Here is a 25,427-nt window from a genome sequence, read left to right as displayed (position 1 = left end):
AGAGTACACTGGCACCACTGGGGATGCAGTGCAGTGAGTCAAGAGAGTGCACTGGCACCACTGGGGATGCACTGCAGTGAGCCCAGAGAGTGCACGGGCTCCACTGGGGATGCAGTGCAGTGAGTCAAGAGAGTGCACTGGCAACACTGGGGATGCAGTACAGTGAGTCCAGAGAGTACACTGGCACCACTGGGGATGCAGTGCAGTGAGTCAAGAGAGTGCACTGGCACCACTGGGGATGCAGTGCAGTGAGTCCAGAGAGTACACTGGCACCACTGGGGATGCAGTGCAGTGAGTCAAGAGAGTGCACTGGCAACACTGGGGATGCAGTACAGTGAGTCCAGAGAGTGCACGGGCTCCACTTGGGATGCAGTGCAGTGAGTCCAGAGAGTGCACTGGCACCACTGGGGATGCAGTGCAGTGAGTCCAGAGAGTGCACTGACACCACTGGGGATGCAGTGCAGTGAGTCAAGAGAGTGCACTGGCAGGACTGGGGATGCAGTGCAGTGAGTCCAGAGAGTGCACTGGCACCACTGGGGATGCAGTGTAGTGAGTGCAGAGAGTGCACTGTGAACACTGGGGATGCAGTGCAGTGAGTCCAGAGAGTGCACTGGCACCACTGGGGATGCAGTGCAGTGAGTCCAGAGTGTGCACTGGCACCACTGGGGATGCACTGCAGTGAGTCCAGAGATTGCACTGGCACCACTGGGGATGCACTGCAGTGAGTCCAGAGAATGCACTGGCACCACTGGGGATGCAGTGCAGTGAGTCCAGAGAGTGCACTGGCACCAGAGGGAATGCACTGCAGTGAGTCCAGTGAGTGCACTGGCACCACTGTGGATGCACTGCAGTGAGTCCAGATAGTGCACTGTCACCACTGGGGATGCAGTACAGTGAGTCCACAGAGTGCACTGGTACCAGTGGGGATGCAGTACAGTGAGTCCAGAGAGTGTACTGGCACCACTGGGCATGCAGTGCAGTGAGTCCAGAGAGTGCACTGGCACCACTGGGGATGCACTTCAGTGACTCCAGAGAGTGCACTGGCACCACTGGGGATGCAGTGCAGTGAGTCCAAAGACTTCACTGGCAAAACTGGAGATGCAGTGCAGTGAGTCCAGAGAGTGCACTGGCACCACTGGGGATGCAGTGCAGTGAGTCCAGAGATTGCACTGGCACCATCGGGGCTGCAGTGCAGTGAGTCCAGAGAGTGCACTGGCACCACTGGGGATGCACTGCAGTGAGTCTAGAGAGTGCACTGGCACCACTGGGGATGCAGTACAGTGAGTCCAGAGAGTGCACTGGCACCACTGGGGATGCAGTGCAGTGAGTCCAGAGAGTGCACTGGCACCACTGGGGATGCACTACAGTGAGTCCAGAGATTGCACTGGCACCACTGGGGATGCAGTGCACTGAGTCCAGAGAGTGCACTGGCACCACTGGGGATGCAGTGCATTGAGTCCAGAGAGTGCACTGGCACAACTGGGGATGCACTTCAATGAGTCCAGAGAGTGCACTGACACCACTGGGGATGCAGTGCAGTGAGTCCAGAGAGTGCACTGGCACCACTGGGGATGCAGTGCACTGAGTCCAGAGAGTGCTCTGGCACCACTGGGGATGCACTGCAGTGAGTCCAGAGAGTACACTGGCACCACTGGGGATGCAGTGCAGTGAGTCCAGAGAGTTCACTGGCACCACTGGGGATGCAGTCCAGTGAGTCCAGTGAGTGCACTGGCACCACTGGGGATGCAGTGCAGTGACTGCAGAGAGTACACTGGCACCACCGGGGATTCACTGCAGTGAGTCCAGAGAGTGCACTGGCACCACCTGTGATGCAGTGCAGTGAGTCCAGTGAGTGCACTGGCACCACTGGGGATGCAGTGCTGTGACTCCAGAGAGCGCACTGGCACCACTGGGGATGCAGTGCAGTCAGTCCAGTGAGTGCACTGGCACCACTGGGGGTGCAGTACAGTGAGTCCAGAGAGTGCACTGACACCACTGGGGATGCACTGCAGTGAGTCCAGACAGTGCACTGGCACCACTGGGGATGCAGTGCAGTGAGTCCAGAGACTGCACTGGCACCACTGGGGATGCAGTGCAGTGAGACCAGAGAGTGCACTGGCACCACTGGGGATGCACTGCAGTGAGTCCAGAGAGTGCACTGGCACCACTGGGGATGCACTGCAGTTAGTCCAGAGAGTGCACTGTCACCACTGGGGATGCAGTACAGTGAGTCCACATAGTGCACTGGCACCAGTGGGGATGCAGTACAGTGAGTCCAGAGAGTGCACTGACACCACTGGGGATGCAGTGCAGTGAGTCCAGAGAGTGCACTGGCACCACTGGGGATGCACTTGAGTGACTCCACAGAGTGCACTGGCAACACTGGGTATGCAGTGCAGTGAGTCCAAAGACTTCACTGGCACCACTGTGGATGCAGTGCAGTGAGTCCAGAGAGTGCACTGGCACCACTGGGGATGCAGTGAAGTGAGTGCAGAGAGTGCACTGGCACCACTGGGGATGCACTGCAGTGAGTCCAGAGAGTTTACTGGCACCACTGGGGATGCACTGCAGTGAGTCCAGTGAGTGCACTGGCACCACTGTGGATGCAGTGCAGTGACTGCAGAGAGTACACTGGCACCACCGGGGATTCACTGCAGTGAGTCCAGAGAGTGCACTGGCACCACTGTGGATGCAGTGCAGTGAGCCCAGAGAGTGCACTGGCACCACTGAGAATGCACTTCGTGAGTCCAGAGAGTGCACTGGCACCACTGGGGATGCAGTGCAGTGAGTCCAGTGAGTGTACTGGCACCACTGGGGATGCGCTTCAGTGAGCCCAGAGAGTGCACTGGCACCACTGAGAATGCACTTCAGTGAGTCCAGAGAGTGCACTGGCACCACTGGGGATGCACTGCAGTGAGTCCAGAGAGTGCACTAGCACCACTGGGGATGCACTGCAGTGAGTCCAGTGAGTGCACTGGCACCACTGGGGATGCACTGCAGTGAGTCCAGAGAGTGCAGTGGCACCACTGGGGATGCAGTGCAGTGAGTCCAGAGAGTGCAGTGGCACCACTGGGGATGCAGTGCAGTGAGTCCAGAGAGTGCACTGGCACCACTGGGGATGCACTGCAGTGAGTCCAGAGAGTGCACTGGCACCACTGGGGATGCAGTGCAGTGAGTCCAGAGAGTGCACTGGCAGCACTGGGGATGCAGTGCAGTCAGTCCAGAGAGTGCACTGGCACCACTGGGGATGCACTGCAGTGAGTCCAGAGAGCGCACTGGCACCACTGGGGATGCACTGCAGTGAGTCCAGAGAGTGCACTGGCACCACTGGGGATGCACTTCAGTGAGTTCAGAGAGTGCACTTGCACCACTGGGGATGGGTTTCAAGCCAACTGCATTAACCGCTCATGCTTCTTTCTTATGAGACGTTAGTAAACCAATTACATAGCCTTGTCAAGACTAAATCACAGGTAAAAATCCTGTACATCTCATGTGGCCAACCACTCCCAACTAGGATTCCAAGAACCAGGAGGTTCGGTGAAAATAGGGCTAGTGCTATTAGAGGGGTGATTACTAGGGTAAGCCCTAAGCTGTCTTTAATGGAGAAGTATGGGTGGAATGGGATTTTGTCGCAGTCTGATACGATTCCTAGTGGGTTATTTGAGCCTGATTCGTGTAGGAAGGTTAGGTGGACTAGGGTGATTCCTGCAATTAGGAAGGGCAGTAGGAAGTGGATGGCGAAGAATCGGGTTAAGGTTGGATTGTCTACTGAGAATCCTCCTCAGGCTCATTCTACTAGAGTTTGCCCAATGTACGGGATGGCTGAGAATAGGTTGGTGATTACGGTGGCCCCTCAGAATGACATTTGTCCTCATGGTAGGACATACCCTACGAAGGCAGTTGCTATTAGGGTGAGTAGGAGGATTACTCCTGTGTTTCAGGTTTCTTTGTATAGGTAGGAGCCGTAGTAGAGGCCTCGTCCGATGTGTAAGTAGATGCAGATAAAGAAGAGCGAAGCACCGTTGGCGTGGAGGTTGCGGATGAGCCATCCGTACTGGACGTCTCGGCATGTGTGAGCTACTGAGGAGAAGGCGAGTGAAGTGTCTGCGGTGTAGTGTATGGCTAGTAGCAGGCCTGTTAGGATTTGTGTGGCTAAGCAGATGGCTAGAAGGGAGCCGAAGTTTCATCAGGCAGAGATGTTGGAGGGGGCGGGTAGGTCGATTAGGGAGTTGTTGATTATTTTTAGTAGGGGATGGGATTTGCGGATGTTAGGGGCCATTAGTGAGTCTGTGTGTTATTAGGATTATTACCAGGATGGAGAGGGCGAAGGATCCTAGGTAGGCCTTAATTAGCCCTGTGTGTATTGAGGTTGCAGCTTTGCTTGCGGCTACTTGTAGTTCAGCAAGGCCCTCTGGCCCTATTTTTTTGAGTCAGGAGAGGTCGATCAAGTGTAGGGCAATGTTTTGTCCCTTTTCTAGTAGGTTTTTGGAGAAGAATCGGTGTACTAGGGGGTTGAAGTACCCTAATGCAGAGGAGAAGTTTATGAGGGGGTTTGGTTTGGGGTGAGTGAGGGTGTGTGTTATGTTCGATAGTTCTAGGGCTAGGATGATTCCTAGGATTGTTATGAGGATGGCAGCGGTTTTGGTGATAAGGGGTATGGTTATTGGGGGGGTTTTGGTTGGTGTGATGAAAGAGGTAATGATTATTCCTGCTGTAATGCTGCCTAGGGCGAGTCGGGTTAGGGGGGCGGTGATTAGTGGGTTGTTTTCGTTTATTGATACTATTGGGGGGTGTCCTGGTTCCAGTTAGGACAGAGTTAAGTAGCTCATAGTAGCTGGTAGGGTGCTATGTTTTGGATTAGGATGAGAAGAGCGCTGATAACATGCTGATGTTTTAATTGTTGCAGAGCAGTGTTTACACCAGGCCAAGGACTTTTCGGCTTCTTGCTCTGTCCTGCCAGCGAGCAGGCTGGGGGTGCAGCAGGAGCTGGGAGGGGACAGACCCAGGACAGCTGACCCAAACTGGCCAAAGGGGTATTCCATACCATCTGACGTCATGCTAAACAATATATAGGGGTGGCTGGCCGGGGTGGGGGGGCCGGCTGCTCGGGAATAGGCTGGGCATCGGTCAGCGGGTGGTGAGCAATTGCATTGTGCATCACTTGTTTTCTTACACATTATTATTGTTAATACTATTACCATTATCACTATTATTATTATTATTGTTATTATTATTTTCCTGTCTTAATAAACCGTCTTTATCTCAACTCACAGGCTTCACTTTCCCGTTTCTCTCCCCCCATCCCAGAGAGGGAGGGGGGAGGGTGAGCGAACGGCTGTGTGGTGTTTAGCTGCCAGCCGGGTTAAACCACAACAGTCTTTTTGGCGCCCAACGTGGGGCCCGAAGGGTTGAGATATCGACAAATCTGACCAGAGTGTGTTAAACTAAAATTGGTATAAGTATTGGACCTGCTTAATAGTTGCTAGTCACGATGTTGATTGCCTTAATCTCCAGTCTGCTGTACCTGTATTCCAAATTGAGTTTTATGGTGCGTTACTTTCTGTATGTGCTCCCTGTTGCACTGTTTATCCTTTCCGGGCCCTGGTTTAAGATTGTTATGGTACTGTGCGGTGTAACAATGGCTTATGAAATGATGAAATATCTGGTCACGACTTTAACCTGGTATTTGTACTCAGCACTGACGTCGACTCTATACTTTGGAACCCATATCTCGGAAACTATTAGCAATTACACCTATTGCCTGTTTTCGTTAGGGAGCCAATCTGTGAAGGGGACAGGGGAAGACATGTTTCCCTACCTGTTCACTCTCCCTTTCTCCTTCACCACCACCCTCTTATCCCCCGAGTTAGTTACGGTGGTTCTCCGAGATGTTGAATATCCTTGGGATACTCAGACCAGCTAAAAGAGAATGCTTTAGAGAAACTTTCTGAAAAGATCCACCAACTTGAAGAAAGATTATCTTCCCCTTCACCTGAACGAACCAGTGTCCACCAGCTAAAAGAGAATGCTTTGGAGAAACTTTCTGAAAAGATCCACCAACTTGAAGAAAGATTATCTTCCCCTTCACCTGAACGAACCAGTGTCCACCAGCTAAAAGAGAATGCTTTGGAGAAACTTTCTGAAAAGATCCACCAACTTGAAGAAAGATTATCTTCCCCTTCACCTGAACGAACTAGTGTCCACCAGCTAAAAGAGAATACCTTGGAGAAACTTTCTGAAGAGATCCACCAACTTAAAGAGAGTTTATTTTCCTCCCCACCTGTACAAACCAGTGTCTCAGCTATTAGGGGTAAACGTTCATCTATGCAAGGAAGACAATATGGTGGGCACACACACCGCGCCACCCTGTGGTTTTACCTACGTGACCATGGAGAGGACATGAGAAAATGGGATGGAAAATCTACTGCGACCCTAGAGGCACGGGTACGTGAATTGCAAAGGAAAACAATTGGGAAAAAGGAGTTCTCTGAAAGGTTTGCTGCTCCAACTTCCAGCAGGCAGTCCTTTAAACACAGAAATGAAGATTCTGACCAGGACTAGAGGGGCCCTGCCTCCAGCCAGGGGGAGGAAAGGGACAATCGAGTTTATTGGACTGTGTGGATTCGATGGCCTGGCACGTCAGACGCACAGAAGTATAAGGCTTTGGTAGACACCGGTGCACAATGTACTCTAATGCCATCAAGCTATAAAGGGCCAGAGCCCATCTGTATTTATGGTGTGACGGGGGGATCCCAGCAGTTAACTGTATTGGAGGCTGAAGTGAGTCTAACCGGTAATGAGTGGCAAAAGCACCGTATTGTGACTGGCCCAGATGCTCCGTGCATCCTTGGCATAGACTATCTTAGAAGAGGATATTTCAAGGACCCAAAAGGGTTCCGCTGGGCTTTTGGCATAGCTGCTTTGGAGACAGAGGACATTAAACAGTTGTCTACCTTGCCTGGTCTCTCAGAGGACCCTTCTGTTGTGGGGTTGCTGAGGGTTGAAGAACAGCAAGTGCCGATCGCTACCACAACTGTGCACCGGCGGCAATATCGCACCAACCGAGACTCCCTGAGTCCCATCCATAAGCTAATTCGTCAACTGGAGAGCCAAGGAGTGATCAGCAAGACTCATTCACCTTTTAATAGTCCCATATGGCCAGTGCGAAAGTCTAATGGTGAGTGGAGACTAACAGTGGACTATCGTGGCCTGAACGAAGTCACGCCACCACTGAGTGCTGCAGTGCCGGACATGCTAGAACTCCAGTATGAACTGGAATCAAAGGCAGCCAAGTGGTATGCCACAATTGATATCGCTAATGCATTTTTCTCCATCCCTCTAGCAGCACAGTGCAGGCCACAGTTTGCTTTCACTTGGAGGGGAGTCCAATATACTTGGAATCGGCTGCCCCAGGGGTGGAAACACAGCCCTACCATTTGCCATGGACTGATCCAGTCTGCGCTGGAGCAGGGGGAAGCTCCTGAACACCTGCAGTACATCGATGACATCATTGTGTGGGGTGACACTGCAGAAGAAGTTTTCGAGAAAGGGAAGAAAATAGTCCAAATCCTTCTGAAGGCCGGTTTTGCCATAAAACAGAATAAAGTTAAAGGACCTGCACGAGAGATCCAGTTTTTAGGAATAAAATGGCAAGATGGACGCCGTCAAATCCCAATGGATGTGATCAACAAAATAACAGCTATGTCTCCACCAACTAGCAAAAAAGAAACACAAACTTTCCTAGGTGTCGTGGGGTTTTGGAGAATGCATATTCCAAATTACAGTCTGATTGTAAACCCGCTCTACCAAGTAACCCGTAAGAAGAATGCTTTTGAATGGGGCCCTGAGCAACGACAAGCCTTTGAACAAATTAAGCAGGAAATAGTTCATGCAGTAGCCCTCGGGCCAGTCCGAACAGGACCAGATGTAAAGAATGTGCTCTACACCGCAGCCGGAGAGAATGGTCCCACCTGGAGCCTCTGGCAGAAAGAACCTGGGGAAACTCGAGGTCGACCCCTGGGGTTTTGGAGTCGGGGATACAGAGGATCTGAAGCCCGCTATACTCCAACTGAAAAGGAGATATTGGCAGCATATGAAGGAGTTCGATCTGCTTCGGAAGTGGTCGGTACTGAAGCGCAGCTCCTCCTGGCACCCCGACTGCCGGTACTAGGCTGGATGTTCAAAGGAAGGGTCCCCTCTACGCATCATGCAACTGATGCTACATGGAGCAAGTGGGTTGCACTGATTACTCAGCGGGCTCGAATAGGAAACCCCAGTCGCCCAGGAATCTTGGAGGTGATTATGGACTGGCCAGAAGGCAAATACTTTGGGATATCACCAGAGGAGGAGGTGGTTCGTGCTGAAGAAGCCCCCCTGTACAACAAGCTACCGGAAAATGAGAAGAAATATGCCTTGTTCACTGACGGGTCCTGTCGTATTGTGGGAAAGCATCGGAGATGGAAAGCTGCTGTATGGAGTCCTACACGACGAGTTGCAGAAGCTGCTGAGGGAGAAGGTGAATCGAGTCAGTTTGCAGAAGTAAAAGCCATTCAGCTGGCGTTAGATATTGCTGAACGAGAAAAGTGGCCAGTTCTCTATCTCTATACTGATTCATGGATGGTAGCAAATGCCCTGTGGGGGTGGTTACAGCAATGGAAGCAGAACAACTGGCAGCGCAGGGGCAAGCCCATCTGGGCTGCGGCATTGTGGCAAGATATTGCTGCCCGGGTAGAGAACCTGGTTGTAAAGGTACGCCATGTAGATGCTCATGTGCCCAAGAATCGGGCTACTGAAGAACACCAAAACAACCAGCAGGTGGATCAGGCTGCTAAGATTGAAGTGGCTCAGGTGGACCTGGACTGGCAACATAAAGGTGAATTATTTATAGCCCGATGGGCCCATGACACCTCAGGCCATCAAGGTAGAGATGCAACCTACAGATGGGCTCGTGATCGAGGGGTGGACCTGACCATGGACACTATAGCACAGGTTATTCATGACTGTGAAACATGTGCTGCAATCAAGCAAGCCAAACGGTCAAAACCTCTTTGGTATGGAGGACGATGGCTGAAATATAAATATGGAGAGGCCTGGCAGATTGATTACATCACACTCCCTCAAACCCGCAACGGCAAGCGCCACGTACTTACAATGGTGGAAGCAACCACCGGATGGCTGGAAACATATCCTGTGCCCCATGCCACCGCCCGGAACACTATCCTGGGCCTTGAAAAGCAAGTCTTATGGCGACATGGCACCCCAGAGAGAATTGAGTCAGACAACGGGACTCATTTCCGAAACAACCTTATAGACACTTGGGCCAAAGAACATGGTATTGAGTGGGTGTATCACATCCCCTATCATGCACCAGCCTCTGGAAAAGTTGAACGATACAATGGACTGTTGAAGACTACACTGAAAGCAATGGGTGCTGGGACATTCAAAAATTGGGATACACATTTGGCAAAGGCCACCTGGTTAGTCAATACCAGGGGATCTGCCAACCGAGCTGGACCTGCCCAATCAAACCTGTTACGCACTGTAGAAGGGGATAAAGTTCCTGTAGTGCACGTAAGAAACATGCTGGGTAAAACAGTCTGGGCTACTCCTGCCTCAGGAAAAGGCAAACCTATTCGTGGAATTGCTTTTGCTCAGGGACCTGGATGCACTTGGTGGGTAATGCAAAAGAATGGGGAGGTCCGGTGTGTACCTCAAGGGGATTTGATACTGGGTGAGAATAGCCCATGAGTTGAATTGTAGTATGTTAATTATTATATAATAATGTATGTCATCACTACCATGATTGCTATATATCATAGATGAAAATGGTGATTAATTAGAATGTATTGGACAGAGTGTAACCTGAGCATGACATAAATGGTATGGAATAAGGGGTGGATATCTGTCCTGGTTCCAGTTAGGACAGAGTTAAGTAGCTCATAGTAGCTGGTAGGGTGCTATGTTTTGGATTAGGATGAGAAGAGCGCTGATAACATGCTGATGTTTTAATTGTTGCAGAGCAGTGTTTACACCAGGCCAAGGACTTTTCGGCTTCTTGCTCTGTCCTGCCAGCGAGCAGGCTGGGGGTGCAGCAGGAGCTGGGAGGGGACAGACCCAGGACAGCTGACCCAAACTGGCCAAAGGGGTATTCCATACCATCTGACGTCATGCTAAACAATATATAGGGGTGGCTGGCCGGGGTGGGGGGGCCGGCTGCTCGGGAATAGGCTGGGCATCGGTCAGCGGGTGGTGAGCAATTGCATTGTGCATCACTTGTTTTCTTACACATTATTATTGTTAATACTATTACCATTATCACTATTATTATTATTATTGTTATTATTATTTTCCTGTCTTAATAAACCGTCTTTATCTCAACTCACAGGCTTCACTTTCCCGTTTCTCTCCCCCCATCCCAGAGAGGGAGGGGGGAGGGTGAGCGAACGGCTGTGTGGTGTTTAGCTGCCAGCCGGGTTAAACCACAACAGGGGGATTCGGGTTTGTCCAGCTTGGACTAGGATGGTTATGCGGATGCTGTAGGTTGCGGTGAATGCTGTGGCTATAAGGGTTAGGAGTAGGGCTCAAGTATTTAGGTATGATGTGTTTAAGCTTTCGATGATGAGGTCTTTTGAGTAGAATCCGGCTAGGAATGGGGTTCCTATCAGCGCCAGGTTTCCGATGGTTAGGCAGGAAGTAGTGACTGGGAGTATTTTCTGTAGGCCTCCTATCTTTCGGATATCTTGTTCTCCGTTTAGGTTGTGGATGATAGACCCTGAGCATAGGAATAGTATGGCTTTAAAGAAGGCATGGGTTGAGATGTGTAGGAAGGCTAGTTGTGGGAGGTTTAGTCCGATAGTGACTATTATTAGTCCTAGTTGGCTGGATGTTGAGAAAGCAATGATTTTTTTGATGTCATTTTGGGTTAGGGCGCATGTGGCAGCGAATAGGGTTGATAGAGCACCTAGGCATAGGCAGGCAGTTAGGGCTGTCTGGTTGGTGGCTAGCAGGGGGTGCATGCGGATGAGCAGGAAGATTCCGGCTACTACTATGGTACTGGAGTGCAGTAGGGCTGATACTGGGGTGGGGCCTTCTATTGCTGCAGGCAGTCATGGGTGGAGTCCAAATTGGGCGGATTTTCCTGCGGCTGCGAGGATTAATCCTATGAGGGGGAGGATTGGGGTTTGGTGGGGGTGTACGGCTTGTTGGATCTCTCAGGTGTTGAATGTTGAAGCTAGTCATGCTATGCTCAGGGTCAGTCCGACGTCTCCGATTCGGTTGTAGATTACGGCTTGTAGGGCGGCGGTGTTGGCATCTGCTCGGCCTTGTCATCAGCCGATGAGAAGGAAGGACATGATTCGTACTCCTTCCCAGCCTACGAATAGGAGGAATATGTTGTTTGCGGTTGTTAGGAGGAGTATGGCGACTAGGAATGTCAGTAGGTAGGTGAAAAATTTTGTTACGTATGGCTCTGAGGCCATGTATCATATGGCGAATTGTAGGATTGATCATGTTACAAATAGGGCGATTGGAAGAAATGTTATTGAGTATTGGTCTATTTTTAGGCTCAGGGGGATTTTAAAGTTTATAATGAATTTTCACTCCCAGTGGCAGGTGACAGATTCTATTCCCGAGTAGATGAATGCGGTTGTAGGGGCTAGGCTAATTAGGAATGCGGTTTTAACAGCGCGGGTGGTGGCTTGTGGGGTGTTTTTAAAGTTTTTAAATAGAAATGGCAGGATGATTGGGGTTAGGAGGATTGTCAGCGTGAGTAGTGTGAGGGAGTTGATTAGTAGTGTGGGGTTCACTACTTTTACTTGGATTTGCACCAAGATGGGTGGTTCCTAAGACCAGTGGATTGCTGTTATCCTTTAAAAGTAAGGGGGCTGAGGTTTTAGGCTCAGATGTAAGAGTTAGCAGCTCTTGTTGGTTAAACCCTCCCCTCGGCAGGTAAGAAGGTTTGAACTTCTATTCTTAGAATCACAGTCTAATGTTTGGTTTAAACTATACTTGCATGAGGGGATTCCGGAGATCAGTTCGGGTTTGAGGATTAGGAGGAATATTGGGATAATGTGGAGTGTTATGAGCAGGTGTTCTCGCGTGGTTGAGTTTTGCATAGATGTGATGTGGGAGGGGATTGAGCCTCGTTGGGTCATTAGTAGTATGAATAAGGTGTAGGAGGCGGTTAGTAGGGTTGCGATTCCTGTTAGGATGATCGTGAAGGCAGATCAGTTGAATAAGGTGATTATAATGGTTAGCTCTGCTATGAGGTTTGTTGTTGGGGGTAAGGCTATGTTTGTTAGATTGGCCAGCAATCATCAGGTAGCTATGAGTGGTAGGAGAGGTTGTAGGCCTCGTGTGAGTAGTAGAATTCGGCTGTGCGTACGTTCATAGTTTGTGTTGGCTAGGCAGAATAGTATGGAGGAAGTTAGTCCATGGGAAATTATTAGGATCATTGCCCCTGAGAATGATCAGTGGGTTTGGATTATTCCTGCGGCGATAACTAGGCCTATGTGGCTAACGGATGAATAAGCGATTAGTGATTTTAGGTCTGTCTGTCGTAGGCAGATTGAGCTAGTCATTAGGGCACCTCATAGGGCCAGGGTTAGGAAGGGGTAGTGCAGGAGGTTGGACAGTGGGCCCATAAATAGAGTGACTCGTATAATTCCGTATCCTCCTAGCTTTAGTAGTAGGGCGGCGAGGAGTATTGAGCCTGCGATGGGTGCTTCTACGTGGGCTTTTGGCAGTCAGAGGTGTAGGCCGTATAGTGGGGCTTTTACTATGAATGCTATGAGCAGTGCTAGACCTGATAGTATTCCTGTCCATGAGGTGGATAGGGTTGGGTGGGTTAGTTGTAGGGTTGGCAGGTGCAGGGTGCCAATTTTCACGTATAGGTGTATGATTGTGATTAGCAGGGGTAGAGAGCTTACTGGCGTGTAGAATAGCAGGTAGATGCCAGCGCTTAGGCGTTCTGGTTGGTTCCCCCATCGGGTGATTAAGATTAGGGTGGGAATGAGGGTTGCTTCAAATGAGATGTAAAATAGTGCTAGTTCTGTGGTGGAAAAGGCTAGTAGGATGAATGGCTGGACTGCGACTAAGGTTGAGATAAAGATTCGTTTGCGTTGTAGGGGTTCTTGTTGCAGGTGGTTTTGGCTTGCTATGATTATGAGTGGGAGTAGTCAGCAGGATAGTACTAGGAGGGGGGATGAGATTTGGTCAATTCCTGTTCAGTTGGATAAAAATTTGTAGGGGTAGTAGGTTGGGATTAATCACTGTAGGCTTAGGGCAGCGATTAGGAGGCTGTATAAGGTGGTGTTAGTCCATAGAAATTTTGGTGGAGACAGCAGGGCTGTTGGAAGAAGTATGATTGTGGGTAGGATGATTTTTAGCATTGCAGGAGGTTTAGGTTGTGTAGATGGTCGGAGCCATGTGTGCGGGTGGAGGCTACTAGGATGGCCAGGCCTGTGCCCGCCTCACACGCTGAGAAGGTTAGCATGAGAATTGGTACCATGGTGAATGAGGAGACTTGGTTTTCGATGGATCATATTGATAGGCCTACGAATATCGATAATATTATGCTTTCAAGGCATAGTAGGGCGGATACTAGGTGGGTTCGGTGGAAGGCTAGTCCTAGTCCGCTGAAAATGAAGGCTGAGTAGAAGCTTAAATGTAGGGGCGACATAAAAAAGTTACAGGGTTGGCTGTAATCTGCTGGGTCGAAACCAGCTATCTTTTTGGTTAGACTAACTTTCTGTTATTCTGCTCATTCTAGGCCCCCTTGAATTCACTCGTAGGCCAGTCCGAGTGTTAGGAGAAGGAGGATCACTACAGTTCAGGTGAGGGTCATTAGGGGGGATTGGAGTTGGACGGCTCATGGCAGGGGGAGTAGGAGGGCGATTTCTAGGTCGAATAGGACGAACAGGATGGCTACTGAGGAAGAATCGGACTGAGAATGGTAATCGAGCAGATCCAAGTGGGTCGAATCCACATTCGTACGGTGAGAGTTTCTCTGAGTCGGGGTTTATTTGGGCGAGTCAGAAGTTTAATGCGGTTAGGGCGGCGCTTAGGATTGATGATAGGGCGAATATGAACATGAGTGCGTTCATTGCTCTCCTCTGGGTTTATACCAGATTCTAGAGATTGGAAGTCAATTGTAATTAATATACTAGAAGAGCAAGATCCTCATCAGTAGATGGTTATGTAGAGGAATAGTCAGATGACGTCTACGAAGTGTCAGTATCAGGCTGCTGCCTCGAATCCGAAGTGGTGGTCTGATGTAAAGTGGAACTTGATCAGTCGGAAGAGGCAGACGGTCAGGAAGGAGGATCCGATGATTACGTGGAGTCCGTGGAATCCAGTGGCAACGAAGAAGGTAGATCCGTAGACGCTATCGGTGATTGAGAATGGGGCTTCGTGGTATTCTATTGCTTGTAGGGCTGTGAAGTAGAATCCCAGGAGGATCGTTAGGGTTAGGGCGTGGATGGCGTGTTTTCGGTTTCCTTCTGTGATGCTGTGATGGGCTCACGTTACGGTAACGCCTGAGGCTAGTAGGATGGCTGTGTTTAGTAGGGGGACTTCTATCGGGTTGAGTGGTTTAATTCCTGTTGGGGGTCATTGGCCTCCTAGTTCTGGGGTTGGGGCCAGGCTCGAGTGGAAGAACGCTCAGAAGAACCCTAAGAAGAAGAATGCTTCGGATGTGATGAAAAGGATTATGCCGTATCGTAGGCCTTTTTGGACTGTGGGAGTGTGATGGCCTTGGAAGGTGCTTTCTCGTACAATGTCTCGTCATCATTGGAGTATTACTAGGAGTATTGAGATGAGGCCTAGGGTTAGTAGTATGGATGAGTTGTAGTGGAATCACATGATTAATCCTGAGGTTGTGAGTAGGGCGGCGGCTGCCCCGAAGATTGGTCAAGGGCTTGGGTCAACTATGTGGTATGAGTGTGCTTGGTGTGCCATTAGATGTTTTCTTGTAAGTATAGGCTTAGAAGGAGCACGAAGACGTAGGCCTGGATTATGGCTACTGCTACTTCTAGGATGGTTAGGAGTAGTAGGATGATTATTGTTAGGATGGATACTGCAGGAAGGGTGGGTATTAATGCAATGGAGGCTGTAGAGATGAGTTGGATGAGTAAGTGTCCTGCTGTAAGGTTGGCTGTAAGGCGGACTCCGAGGGCTAGGGGGCGGATTAGTAGGCTGGTTGTTTCGATCAGGATTAGTGCGGGGATTAGGGGTGTAGGGGTACCTTCGGGTAATAGGTGGGCTAAAGAGGCTGATGGTTGGTTTCGTAGGCCTGTTAGTAGTGTGGCGAGCCATAGTGGGAAGGCTAGGGCTATGTTCATAGATAGTTGGGTGGTTGGGGTGAATGTATATGGAAGGAGGCCTAGAAGGTTGATTGTAAGAAGTATGATTATTAGGGATGTAAATATTATGGCTCATTTGTGGCCATTTTTGTTGAGTGGGACTATTAGTTGTTTTGTGATTAGGTGAAGGAGTCATGTTTGGATAGTAGAAAGGCGGTTGTTGATTCATCGGTTGTTTGGGGACGGGAATAGTAGGGCTGGGAAGAGTAGGGATAGTAGGATTAAGGGGATGCCGAATAGATTGGGGCTGGAAAATTGGTCAAAGAAGCTTAGGTTCATGGTCAGGATCATGGTGTGGGTTTGGTAGTGAGGGAGGTCTTATTTGATGGGGGGTTGGTTGTGGTGAAGGCTAGTAGTTTTGGTTGGATGAGGAGTGCTAGGGTTAATCAGGTTATAATTATGATTGAAAATCATGGTGCGGGGTTAAGCTGTGGCATATCATTAAGGAGGGGGAAGTCCCTCTTTGGCTAGCTTAAAAGGCTAGTGCTGTTGCATAGCTTCTTAATGATTAGGATGATGATAGAAGGGACGATCAGGCCTCGAAATGTGGGAGTGGGGTTGATTCTACTACAATGGGTATGTAGCTGTGATTAGCCCCGCAAATTTCTGAGCATTGTCCGTAAAAAATCCCAGGCCGGGTGGTAATGAATGAAGTTTGGTTTAGTCGGCCTGGGATTGCGTCTGTTTTAACTCCGAGCGTTGGGACTGCTCAGGAGTGGAGTACGTCTCCTGCAGTAATGATCACGCGGATGGGGGATTCTATTGGGATAACTACGCGGTGGTCAACTTCTAGCAGTCGGAAGTGGCCGTTGGGTAAGTCTGGGGTGGGCACTATGTAGGAGTCGAATGATAGGTCTTTGAAGTCTGTGTATTCGTAGCTTCAGTATCATTGGTGGCCGATGGCTTTTAGGGTGAGGTCTGGTTCATCGATTTTGTCCATTATGTAGAGGATTTGTAGGGATGGGAGGGCGAGGAGTACCAGGACGATAGCAGGTAGGATTGTCCAGATCAGCTCTACTTCTTGGGCGTCTACAGCATTGGACGAGAGTTTTTCTGTTAGTATGTGGGCTAAAAGGTAGAGAACTAGGCTGCAGATAGCTAGGGCAACGATTAGGGCGTGGTCGTGGAATTCAACGAGTTCTTCTATGATGGGTGATGAGGCGTCTTGGAATCCTAGTTGGGAGTGGTTGGCCACATGAGATGTACAGGATTTTTACCTGTGATTTAGTCTTGACAAGGCTATGTAATTGGTTTACTAACGTCTCATAAGAAAGAAGCATGAGCGGTTAATGCAGTTGGCTTGAAACCAGCATGTGAGGGTTCGATTCCTTCCTTTCTTGTACTTGGACGAAGGCCGGTTCCTCGAAAGTATGGTATGGGGGAGGGCAGCCGTGGATTCATTCAACGTTTGTGGTAGTTAGTTCTGGTTGTAGGACTTTTCGTTTGGCCGGAAAGGCTTCTCAGATGATGAATATTAGTATGATTACGGCTACTATTGAGATTAGGGAGCCGATGGAGGAAATGGTGTTTCATAGTGTGTAGGCGTCGGGATAGTCCGAGTATCGTCGGGGTATTCCTGCTAGGCCTAGGAAGTGCTGGGGGAAGAACGTTAGGTTTACTCTTGTAAATATTACCCCGAAGTGGGCTTTTGCTCATGTTTGGTGTAGGGTAAACCCAGTGAGTAGTGGGAATCAGTGAGTAAATCCTGCTAGAATGGCAAAGACGGCGCCTATGGATAGGACGTAGTGGAAGTGGGCAACTACGTAGTACGTGTCGTGCAGGGCGATGTCTAGGGAAGAGTTTGCAAGAACGATTCCTGTTAATCCTCCGATGGTAAATAGGAAGATAAATCCTAGAGCTCATAGTATTGGGGGGGTCTCATTTGATTGTTCCTCCGTGCAGGGTGGCTAGTCAGCTAAATACTTTGATTCCGGTAGGGATGGCAATGATTATAGTGGCTGATGTAAAGTAGGCTCGGGTATCAACGTCTATTCCTACTGTAAACATGTGGTGAGCTCAGACGATGAATCCTAGGAAGCCGATGGATAGTATGGCTCAGACTATTCCCATGTAGCCGAAGGGCTCCTTTTTGCCTGAGTAGTACGTGACTACGTGTGAGATGATTCCGAACCCCGGTAGGATCAGAATATAGACTTCTGGGTGTCCGAAGAATCAGAATAGGTGTTGGTACAGGATTGGGTCTCCTCCTCCAGCGGGGTCGAAGAATGTGGTGTTTAGGTTTCGATCAGTTAGTAATATTGTAATACCGGCGGCGAGTACGGGGAGTGATAGAAGGAGTAGGATGGCGGTAATTAGTACGGATCAGACAAATAGTGGGGTTTGGTATTGTGAGAGTGCGGGGGGTTTTATGTTGATGGCTGTGGTGATAAAGTTGATGGCCCCAAGGATGGAGGAGATACCGGCTAAGTGGAGTGAGAAGATAGCCAGGTCTACTGAAGCTCCGGCGTGGGCAAGGTTACCTGCTAGGGGAGGGTAGACAGTTCAGCCTGTGCCGGCGCCAGCTTCTACAGTGGATGAGACTAGTAGTAGGAGGAATGATGGGGGGAGGAGTCAAAAGCTTATGTTGTTTATTCGCGGGAATGCTATGTCGGGGGCACCGATTATGAGGGGGACTACTCAGTTGCCGAATCCTCCGATCATGAGCGGATGCAGTGCAGTGAGTCCAGAGAGTGCACTGGCACCACTGGGCATGCAGTGCAGTGAGTCCAGAGAGTGCACTGGCACCACTGGGGATGCACTTCAGTGACTCCAGAGAGTGCACTGGCACCACTGGGGATGCAGTGCAGTGAGTCCAAAGACTTCACTGGCAAAACTGGGGATGCAGTGCAGTGAGTCCAGAGAGTGCACTGGCACCACTGGGGATGCACTGCAGTGAGTCCAGAGAGTGCACTGGCACCACTGGTGATGCAGTACAGTGAGTCCAGAGAGTGCACTGGCACCACTGGGGATGCACTGCAGTGAGTCCAGAGAGTGCACTGGCACCACTGGGGATGCACTACAGTGAGTCCAGAGATTGCACTGGCACCACTGGGGATGCAGTGCACTGAGTCCAGAGAGTGCACTGGCACCACTGGGGATGCAGTGCATTGAGTCCAGAGAGTGCACTGGCACAACTGGGGATGCACTTCAGTGAGTCCAGAGAGTGCACTGACACGACTGGGGATGCAGTGCAGTGAGTCCAGAGAGTGCACTGGCACCACTGGGGATGCAGTGCAGTGAGTCCAGAGAGTGCTCTGGCACCACTGGGGATGCAGTGCAGTGAGTCCAGAGAGTGCACTGGCACCACTGGGGATGCAGTGCAGTGAGTCCAGAGAGTGCACTGGCACCACTGGGGATGCAGTCCAGTGAGTCCAGTGAGTGCACTGGCACCACTGGGGATGCAGCGCAGTGACTGCAGAGAGTACACTGGCACCACCGGGGATTCACTGCAGTGAGTCCAGAGAGTGCACTGGCACCACCTGTGATGCAGTGCAGTGAGTTCAGTGAGTGCACTGGCACCACTGGGGATGCAGTGCTGTGACTCCAGAGAGCGCACTGGCACCACTGGGGATGCAGTGCAGTCAGTCCAGTGAGTGCACTGGCACCACTGGGGGTGCAGTACAGTGAGTCCAGAGAGTGCACTGACACCACTGGGGATGCAGTGCAGTGAGTCCAGACAGTGCACTGGCACCACTGGGGATGCAGTGCAGTGAGTCCAGAGAGTGCACTGGCACCACTGGGGCTTCAGTGCAGTGAGACCAGAGAGTGCACTGGCACCATTGGGATGCACTGCAGTGAGTCCAGAGAGTGCACTGGCACCACTGGGGATGCACTGCAGTTAGTCCAGAGAGTGCACTGGCACCACTGGGGATGCAGTACAGTGAGTCCAGAGAGTGCACTGGCACCAGTGGGGATGCAGTACAGTGAGTCCACAGAGTGCACTGGCACCACTGGACATGCAGTGCAGTGAGTCCAGAGAGTGCACTGGCACCACTGGGGATGCACTTCAGTGACTCCAGAGAGTGCACTGGCACCACTGGGGATGCAGTGCAGTGAGTCCAAAGACTTCACTGGCACCACTGGGGATGCAGTGCAGTGAGTCCAGAGAGTGCTCTGGCACCACTGGGGATGCAGTGAAGTGAGTGCAGAGAGTGCACTGGCACCACTGGGGATGCACTGCAGTGAGTCCAGAGAGTGCACTGGCACCACTGGGGATGCACTACAGTGAGTCCAGAGAGTGCACTGGCACCACTGGGGATGCAGTGCAGTGAGTCCAGAGAGTGCACTGGCACCACTGGGGATGCAGTGCAGTGAGTCCAGTGAGTGTACTGGCACCACTGGGGATGCACTTCAGTGAGCCCAGAGAGTGCACTGGTACCACTGAGAATGCACTTCGTGAGTCCAGAGAGTGCACTGGCACCACTGGGGATGCACTGCAGTGAGTCCAGAGAGTGCACTAGCACCACTGGGGATGCAGTGCAGTGAATCCTGTGAGTACACTGGCACCACTGGGGATGCAGTGCAGTGAGTCCAGAGAGCTCACTGGCACCACTGGGGATGCAGTGCAGTGAGTCCAGAGAGTGCACTGGCACCACTGGAGATGCAGTACAGTGAGTCCAGTGAATGCACTGGAACCACTGGAGATGCAGTGCAGTGAGTCCAGAGAGTGCACTGGCACCACTGGTGATGCAGTACAGTGAGTCCAGTGAGTGCACTGGTACCACTGGGCCTGCAGTGCAGTGAGTCCAGAGAGTGCACTGGCACCACTGGGGATGCAGTGCAGTGAGTCCAGAGAGTGCACTGGCACCACCGATGATGCAGTACAGTGAGTCTAGTGAGTGCACTGGCACCACTGGGGATGTAGTGCAGTGAGTCCAGAGAGTGCACTGGCACCACTGGGGATGCAGTGCAGTGAGTCCAGGGAGTGCACTGGCACCACTGGGGATGCAGTGCAGTGAGTCCAGAGAGTGCACTGGCAGCAGTGGGGATGCAGTGCAGTGAGTCCAGAGACTTCACTGGCACCACTGGGGATGCAGTGCAGTGAGTCCAGAGAGTGCACTGGCACCACTGGGGATGCAGTGCAGTGAGTCCAGAGACTTCACTGGCACCACTGGGGATGCAGTGCAGTGAGTCCAGAGAGTGCACTGGCACCACTGGGGATGCACTGCTGTGAGTCCAGAGAGTGCACTGGCACCACTGGGGATGCAGAACAGTGAGTCCAGAGAGTGCACTGGCACCACTGGGGATGCACTGCAGTGAGTCCAGAGAGTGCACTGGCACCACTGGGGATGCACTACAGTGAGTCCAGAGATTGCACTGGCACCACTGGGGATGCAGTGCAGTGAGTCCAGAGAGTGCACTGGCACCACTGGGGATGCAGTGCAGTGAGTCCAGAGAGTGCACTGGCACCACTGGGGATGCACTTCAGTGAGTACAGAGAGTGCACTGACACCACTGCGGATACAGTGCAGTGAGTCCAGAGAGTGCACTGGCACCACTGGGGATGCAGTGCAGTGAGTCCAGAGAGTGCTCTGGCACCACTGGGGATGCAGTGCAGTGAGTCCAGAGAGTACACTGGCACCACTGGGGATGCAGTGCAGTGAGTCCAGAGAGTGCACTGGCACCACAGGGGATGTAGTGCATTGAGTCCAGAGAGTGCACTGGCACAACTGGTGATGCACTCCAGTGAGTCCAGTGAATGCACTGGCACCACTGGGGATGCTGTGCAGTGAGTGCAGAGAGTGCACTGGCACCACCTGTGTTGCAGTACAGTGTGTCCAGTGAGTGCACTGGCACCACTGGGGATGCAGTGCTGTGACTCCGGAGAGCGCACTGGCACCACTGGGGATGCAGTGCAGTCAGTCCAGTGAGTGCACTGGCACCACTGGGGATGCAGTGCATTGAGTGCAGAGAGTGCAATGGCACCACTGGTGATGCACTTCAGTGAGTCCAGAGAGTGCACTGGCACCACTGGGGATGCAGTGCAGTGAGTCCAGAGATTGCACTGGCACCACTGGGGATGCAGTGCTGTGACTCCAGAGAGCGCACTGGCACCACTGTGGATGCAGTGCAGTGAGTGCAGAGAGTGCACTGGCACCACTGGGGATGCACTTCAGTGAGTACAGAGAGTGCACTGGCACCACTGGGGATGGAGTGCAGTGAGTCCAGAGAGTGCACTGGCACCACTGGGGATGCACTGCAGTGAGTCCAGAGAGTGCACTGGCACCACTGGGGATGCAGTGCAGTGAGTCCAGAGAGTGCACTGGCACCACTGGGGATGCAGTGCAGTGAGTCCAGAGAGTGCACTGGCACCACTGGGGATGCACTGCAGTGAGTCCAGCGAGTGCACTGGCACCACTGGGGATGCAGTGCTGTGACTCCAGAGAGCGCACTGGCACCACTGGGGATGCAGTGCAGTGAGTGCAGAGAGTGCACTGGCACCACTGGGGATGCACTTCAGTGAGTTCAGAGAGTGCACTGGCACCACTGGGGATGGGTTTCAAGGCAACTGCATTAACCGCTCATGCTTCTTTCTTATGAGACGTTAGTAAACCAATTACATAGCCTTGTCAAGACTAAATCACAGGTAAAAATCCTGTACATCTCATGTGGCCAACCACTCCCAACTAGGATTCCAAGAACCAGGAGGTTCGGTGAAAATAGGGCTAGTGCTATTAGAGGGGTGATTATTAGGGTAAGCCCTAAGCTGTCTTTAATGGAGAAGTATGGGTGGAATGGGATTTTGTCGCAGTCTGATACGATTCCTAGTGGGTTATTTGAGCCTGATTCGTGTAGGAAGGTTAGGTGGACTAGGGTGATTCCTGCAATTAGGAAGGGCAGTAGGAAGTGGATGGCGAAGAATCGGGTTAAGGTTGGATTGTCTACTGAGAATCCTCCTCAGGCTCATTCTACTAGAGTTTGCCCAATGTACGGGATGGCTGAGAATAGGTTGGTGATTACGGTGGCCCCTCAGAATGACATTTGTCCTCATGGTAGGACATACCCTACGAAGGCAGTTGCTATTAGGGTGAGTAGGAGGATTACTCCTGTGTTTCAGGTTTCTTTGTATAGGTAGGAGCCGTAGTAGAGGCCTCGTCCGATGTGTAAGTAGATGCAGATAAAGAAGAGCGAAGCACCGTTGGCGTGGAGGTTGCGGATGAGCCATCCGTACTGGACGTCTCGGCATGTGTGAGCTACTGAGGAGAAGGCGAGTGAAGTGTCTGCGGTGTAGTGTATGGCTAGTAGCAGGCCTGTTAGGATTTGTGTGGCTAAGCAGATGGCTAGAAGGGAGCCGAAGTTTCATCAGGCAGAGATGTTGGAGGGGGCGGGTAGGTCGATTAGGGAGTTGTTGATTATTTTTAGTAGGGGATGGGATTTGCGGATGTTAGGGGCCATTAGTGAGTCTGTGTGTTATTAGGATTATTACCAGGATGGAGAGGGCGAAGGATCCTAGGTAGGCCTTAATTAGCCCTGTGTGTATTGAGGTTGCGGCTTTGCTTGCGGCTACTTGTAGTTCAGCAAGGCCCTCTGGCCCTATTTTTTTGAGTCAGGAGAGGTCGATCAAGTGTAGGGCAATGTTTTGTCCCTTTTCTAGTAGGTTTTTGGAGAAGAATCGGTGTACTAGGGGGTTGAAGTACCCTAATGCAGAGGAGAAGTTTATGAGGGGGTTTGGTTTGGGGTGAGTGAGGGTGTGTGTTATGTTCGATAGTTCTAGGGCTAGGATGATTCCTAGGATTGTTATGAGGATGGCAGCGGTTTTGGTGATAAGGGGTATGGTTATTGGGGGGGTTTTGGTTGGTGTGATGAAAGAGGTAATGATTATTCCTGCTGTAATGCTGCCTAGGGCGAGTCGGGTTAGGGGGGCGGTGATTAGTGGGTTGTTTTCGTTTATTGATACTATTGGGGGGATTCGGGTTTGTCCAGCTTGGACTAGGATGGTTATGCGGATGCTGTAGGTTGCGGTGAATGCTGTGGCTATAAGGGTTAGGAGTAGGGCTCAAGTATTTAGGTATGATGTGTTTAAGCTTTCGATGATGAGGTCTTTTGAGTAGAATCCGGCTAGGAATGGGGTTCCTATCAGCGCCAGGTTTCCGATGGTTAGGCAGGAAGTAGTGACTGGGAGTATTTTCTGTAGGCCTCCTATCTTTCGGATATCTTGTTCTCCGTTTAGGTTGTGGATGATAGACCCTGAGCATAGGAATAGTATGGCTTTAAAGAAGGCATGGGTTGAGATGTGTAGGAAGGCTAGTTGTGGGAGGTTTAGTCCGATAGTGACTATTATTAGTCCTAGTTGGCTGGATGTTGAGAAAGCAATGATTTTTTTGATGTCATTTTGGGTTAGGGCGCATGTGGCAGCGAATAGGGTTGATAGAGCACCTAGGCATAGGCAGGCAGTTAGGGCTGTCTGGTTGGTGGCTAGCAGGGGGTGCATGCGGATGAGCAGGAAGATTCCGGCTACTACTATGGTACTGGAGTGCAGTAGGGCTGATACTGGGGTGGGGCCTTCTATTGCTGCGGGCAGTCATGGGTGGAGTCCAAATTGGGCGGATTTTCCTGCGGCTGCGAGGATTAATCCTATGAGGGGGAGGATTGGGGTTTGGTGGGGGTGTACGGCTTGTTGGATCTCTCAGGTGTTGAATGTTGAAGCTAGTCATGCTATGCTCAGGATCAGTCCGATGTCTCCGATTCGGTTGTAGATTACGGCTTGTAGGGCGGCGGTGTTGGCATCTGCTCGGCCTTGTCATCAGCCGATGAGAAGGAAGGACATGATTCGTACTCCTTCCCAGCCTACGAATAGGAGGAATATGTTGTTTGCGGTTGTTAGGAGGAGTATGGCGACTAGGAATGTCAGTAGGTAGGTGAAAAATTTTGTTACGTATGGCTCTGAGGCCATGTATCATATGGCGAATTGTAGGATTGATCATGTTACAAATAGGGCGATTGGAAGAAATGTTATTGAGTATTGGTCTATTTTTAGGCTCAGGGGGATTTTAAAGTTTATAATGAATTTTCACTCCCAGTGGCAGGTGACAGATTCTACTCCCGAGTAGATGAATGCGGTTGTAGGGGCTAGGCTAATTAGGAATGCGGTTTTAACAGCGCGGGTGGTGGCTTGTGGGGTGTTTTTAAAGTTTTTAAATAGAAATGGCAGGATGATTGGGGTTAGGAGGATTGTCAGCGTGAGTAGTGTGAGGGAGTTGATTAGTAGTGTGGGGTTCACTCCTTTTACTTGGATTTGCACCAAGATGGGTGGTTCCTAAGACCAGTGGATTGCTGTTATCCTTTAAAAGTAAGGGGGCTGAGGTTTTAGGCTCAGATGTAAGAGTTAGCAGCTCTTGTTGGTTAAACCCTCCCCTCGGCAGGTAAGAAGGTTTGAACTTCTATTCTTAGAATCACAGTCTAATGTTTGGTTTAAACTATACTTGCATGAGGGGATTCCGGAGATCAGTTCGGGTTTGAGGATTAGGAGGAATATTGGGATAATGTGGAGTGTTATGAGCAGGTGTTCTCGCGTGGTTGAGTTTTGCATAGATGTGATGTGGGAGGGGATTGAGCCTCGTTGGGTCATTAGTAGTATGAATAAGGTGTAGGAGGCGGTTAGTAGGGTTGCGATTCCTGTTAGGATGATCGTGAAGGCAGATCAGTTGAATAAGGTGATTATAATGGTTAGCTCTGCTATGAGGTTTGTTGTTGGGGGTAAGGCTATGTTTGTTAGATTGGCCAGCAATCATCAGGTAGCTATGAGTGGTAGGAGAGGTTGTAGGCCTCGTGTGAGTAGTAGAATTCGGCTGTGCGTACGTTCATAGTTTGTGTTGGCTAGGCAGAATAGTATGGAGGAAGTTAGTCCATGGGAAATTATTAGGATCATTGCCCCTGAGAATGATCAGTGGGTTTGGATTATTCCTGCGGCGATAACTAGGCCTATGTGGCTAACGGATGAATAAGCGATTAGTGATTTTAGGCCTGTCTGTCGTAGGCAGATTGAGCTAGTCATTAGGGCGCCTCATAGGGCCAGGGTTAGGAAGGGGTAGTGCAGGAGGTTGGACAGTGGGCCCATAAATAGAGTGA

General features: G+C 50.8%; 1 protein-coding gene and 1 long non-coding RNA gene across 2 annotated transcripts in view; one reads left to right on the top strand and one right to left on the bottom strand.

Annotated features, from left to right (window-relative positions):
* The window catches only part of LOC310884040, a 154,573-nt gene that overhangs the window by 109,225 nt on the left and 19,921 nt on the right, over window positions 1–25,427 (bottom strand). Inside the window, exon 2 of the long non-coding RNA XR_014573996.1 lies at window positions 22,002–22,141. This is a non-coding gene — a long non-coding RNA (uncharacterized lncRNA). The remainder of the gene's footprint in view (window positions 1–22,001; window positions 22,142–25,427) is intronic.
* Window positions 7,657–25,284, top strand: LOC310884037 (uncharacterized protein). The gene is made up of 2 exons (XM_083805220.1): window positions 7,657–11,301; window positions 23,990–25,284. Exon 1 carries the CDS (start codon window positions 7,675–7,677, stop codon window positions 9,745–9,747), a length of 2,073 nt encoding a protein of 690 aa, XP_083661346.1. The 5' UTR covers window positions 7,657–7,674; the 3' UTR covers window positions 9,748–11,301; window positions 23,990–25,284.

This window comes from Anser anser, assembly GCF_964211835.1.
Source record: "Anser anser genome assembly, chromosome: 19".
NCBI lineage: Eukaryota > Metazoa > Chordata > Aves > Anseriformes > Anatidae > Anser > Anser anser.
The sequence above is the reverse complement of the archived record's forward strand: the minus strand, read 5'-3'. Positions and strand labels throughout refer to the sequence as shown.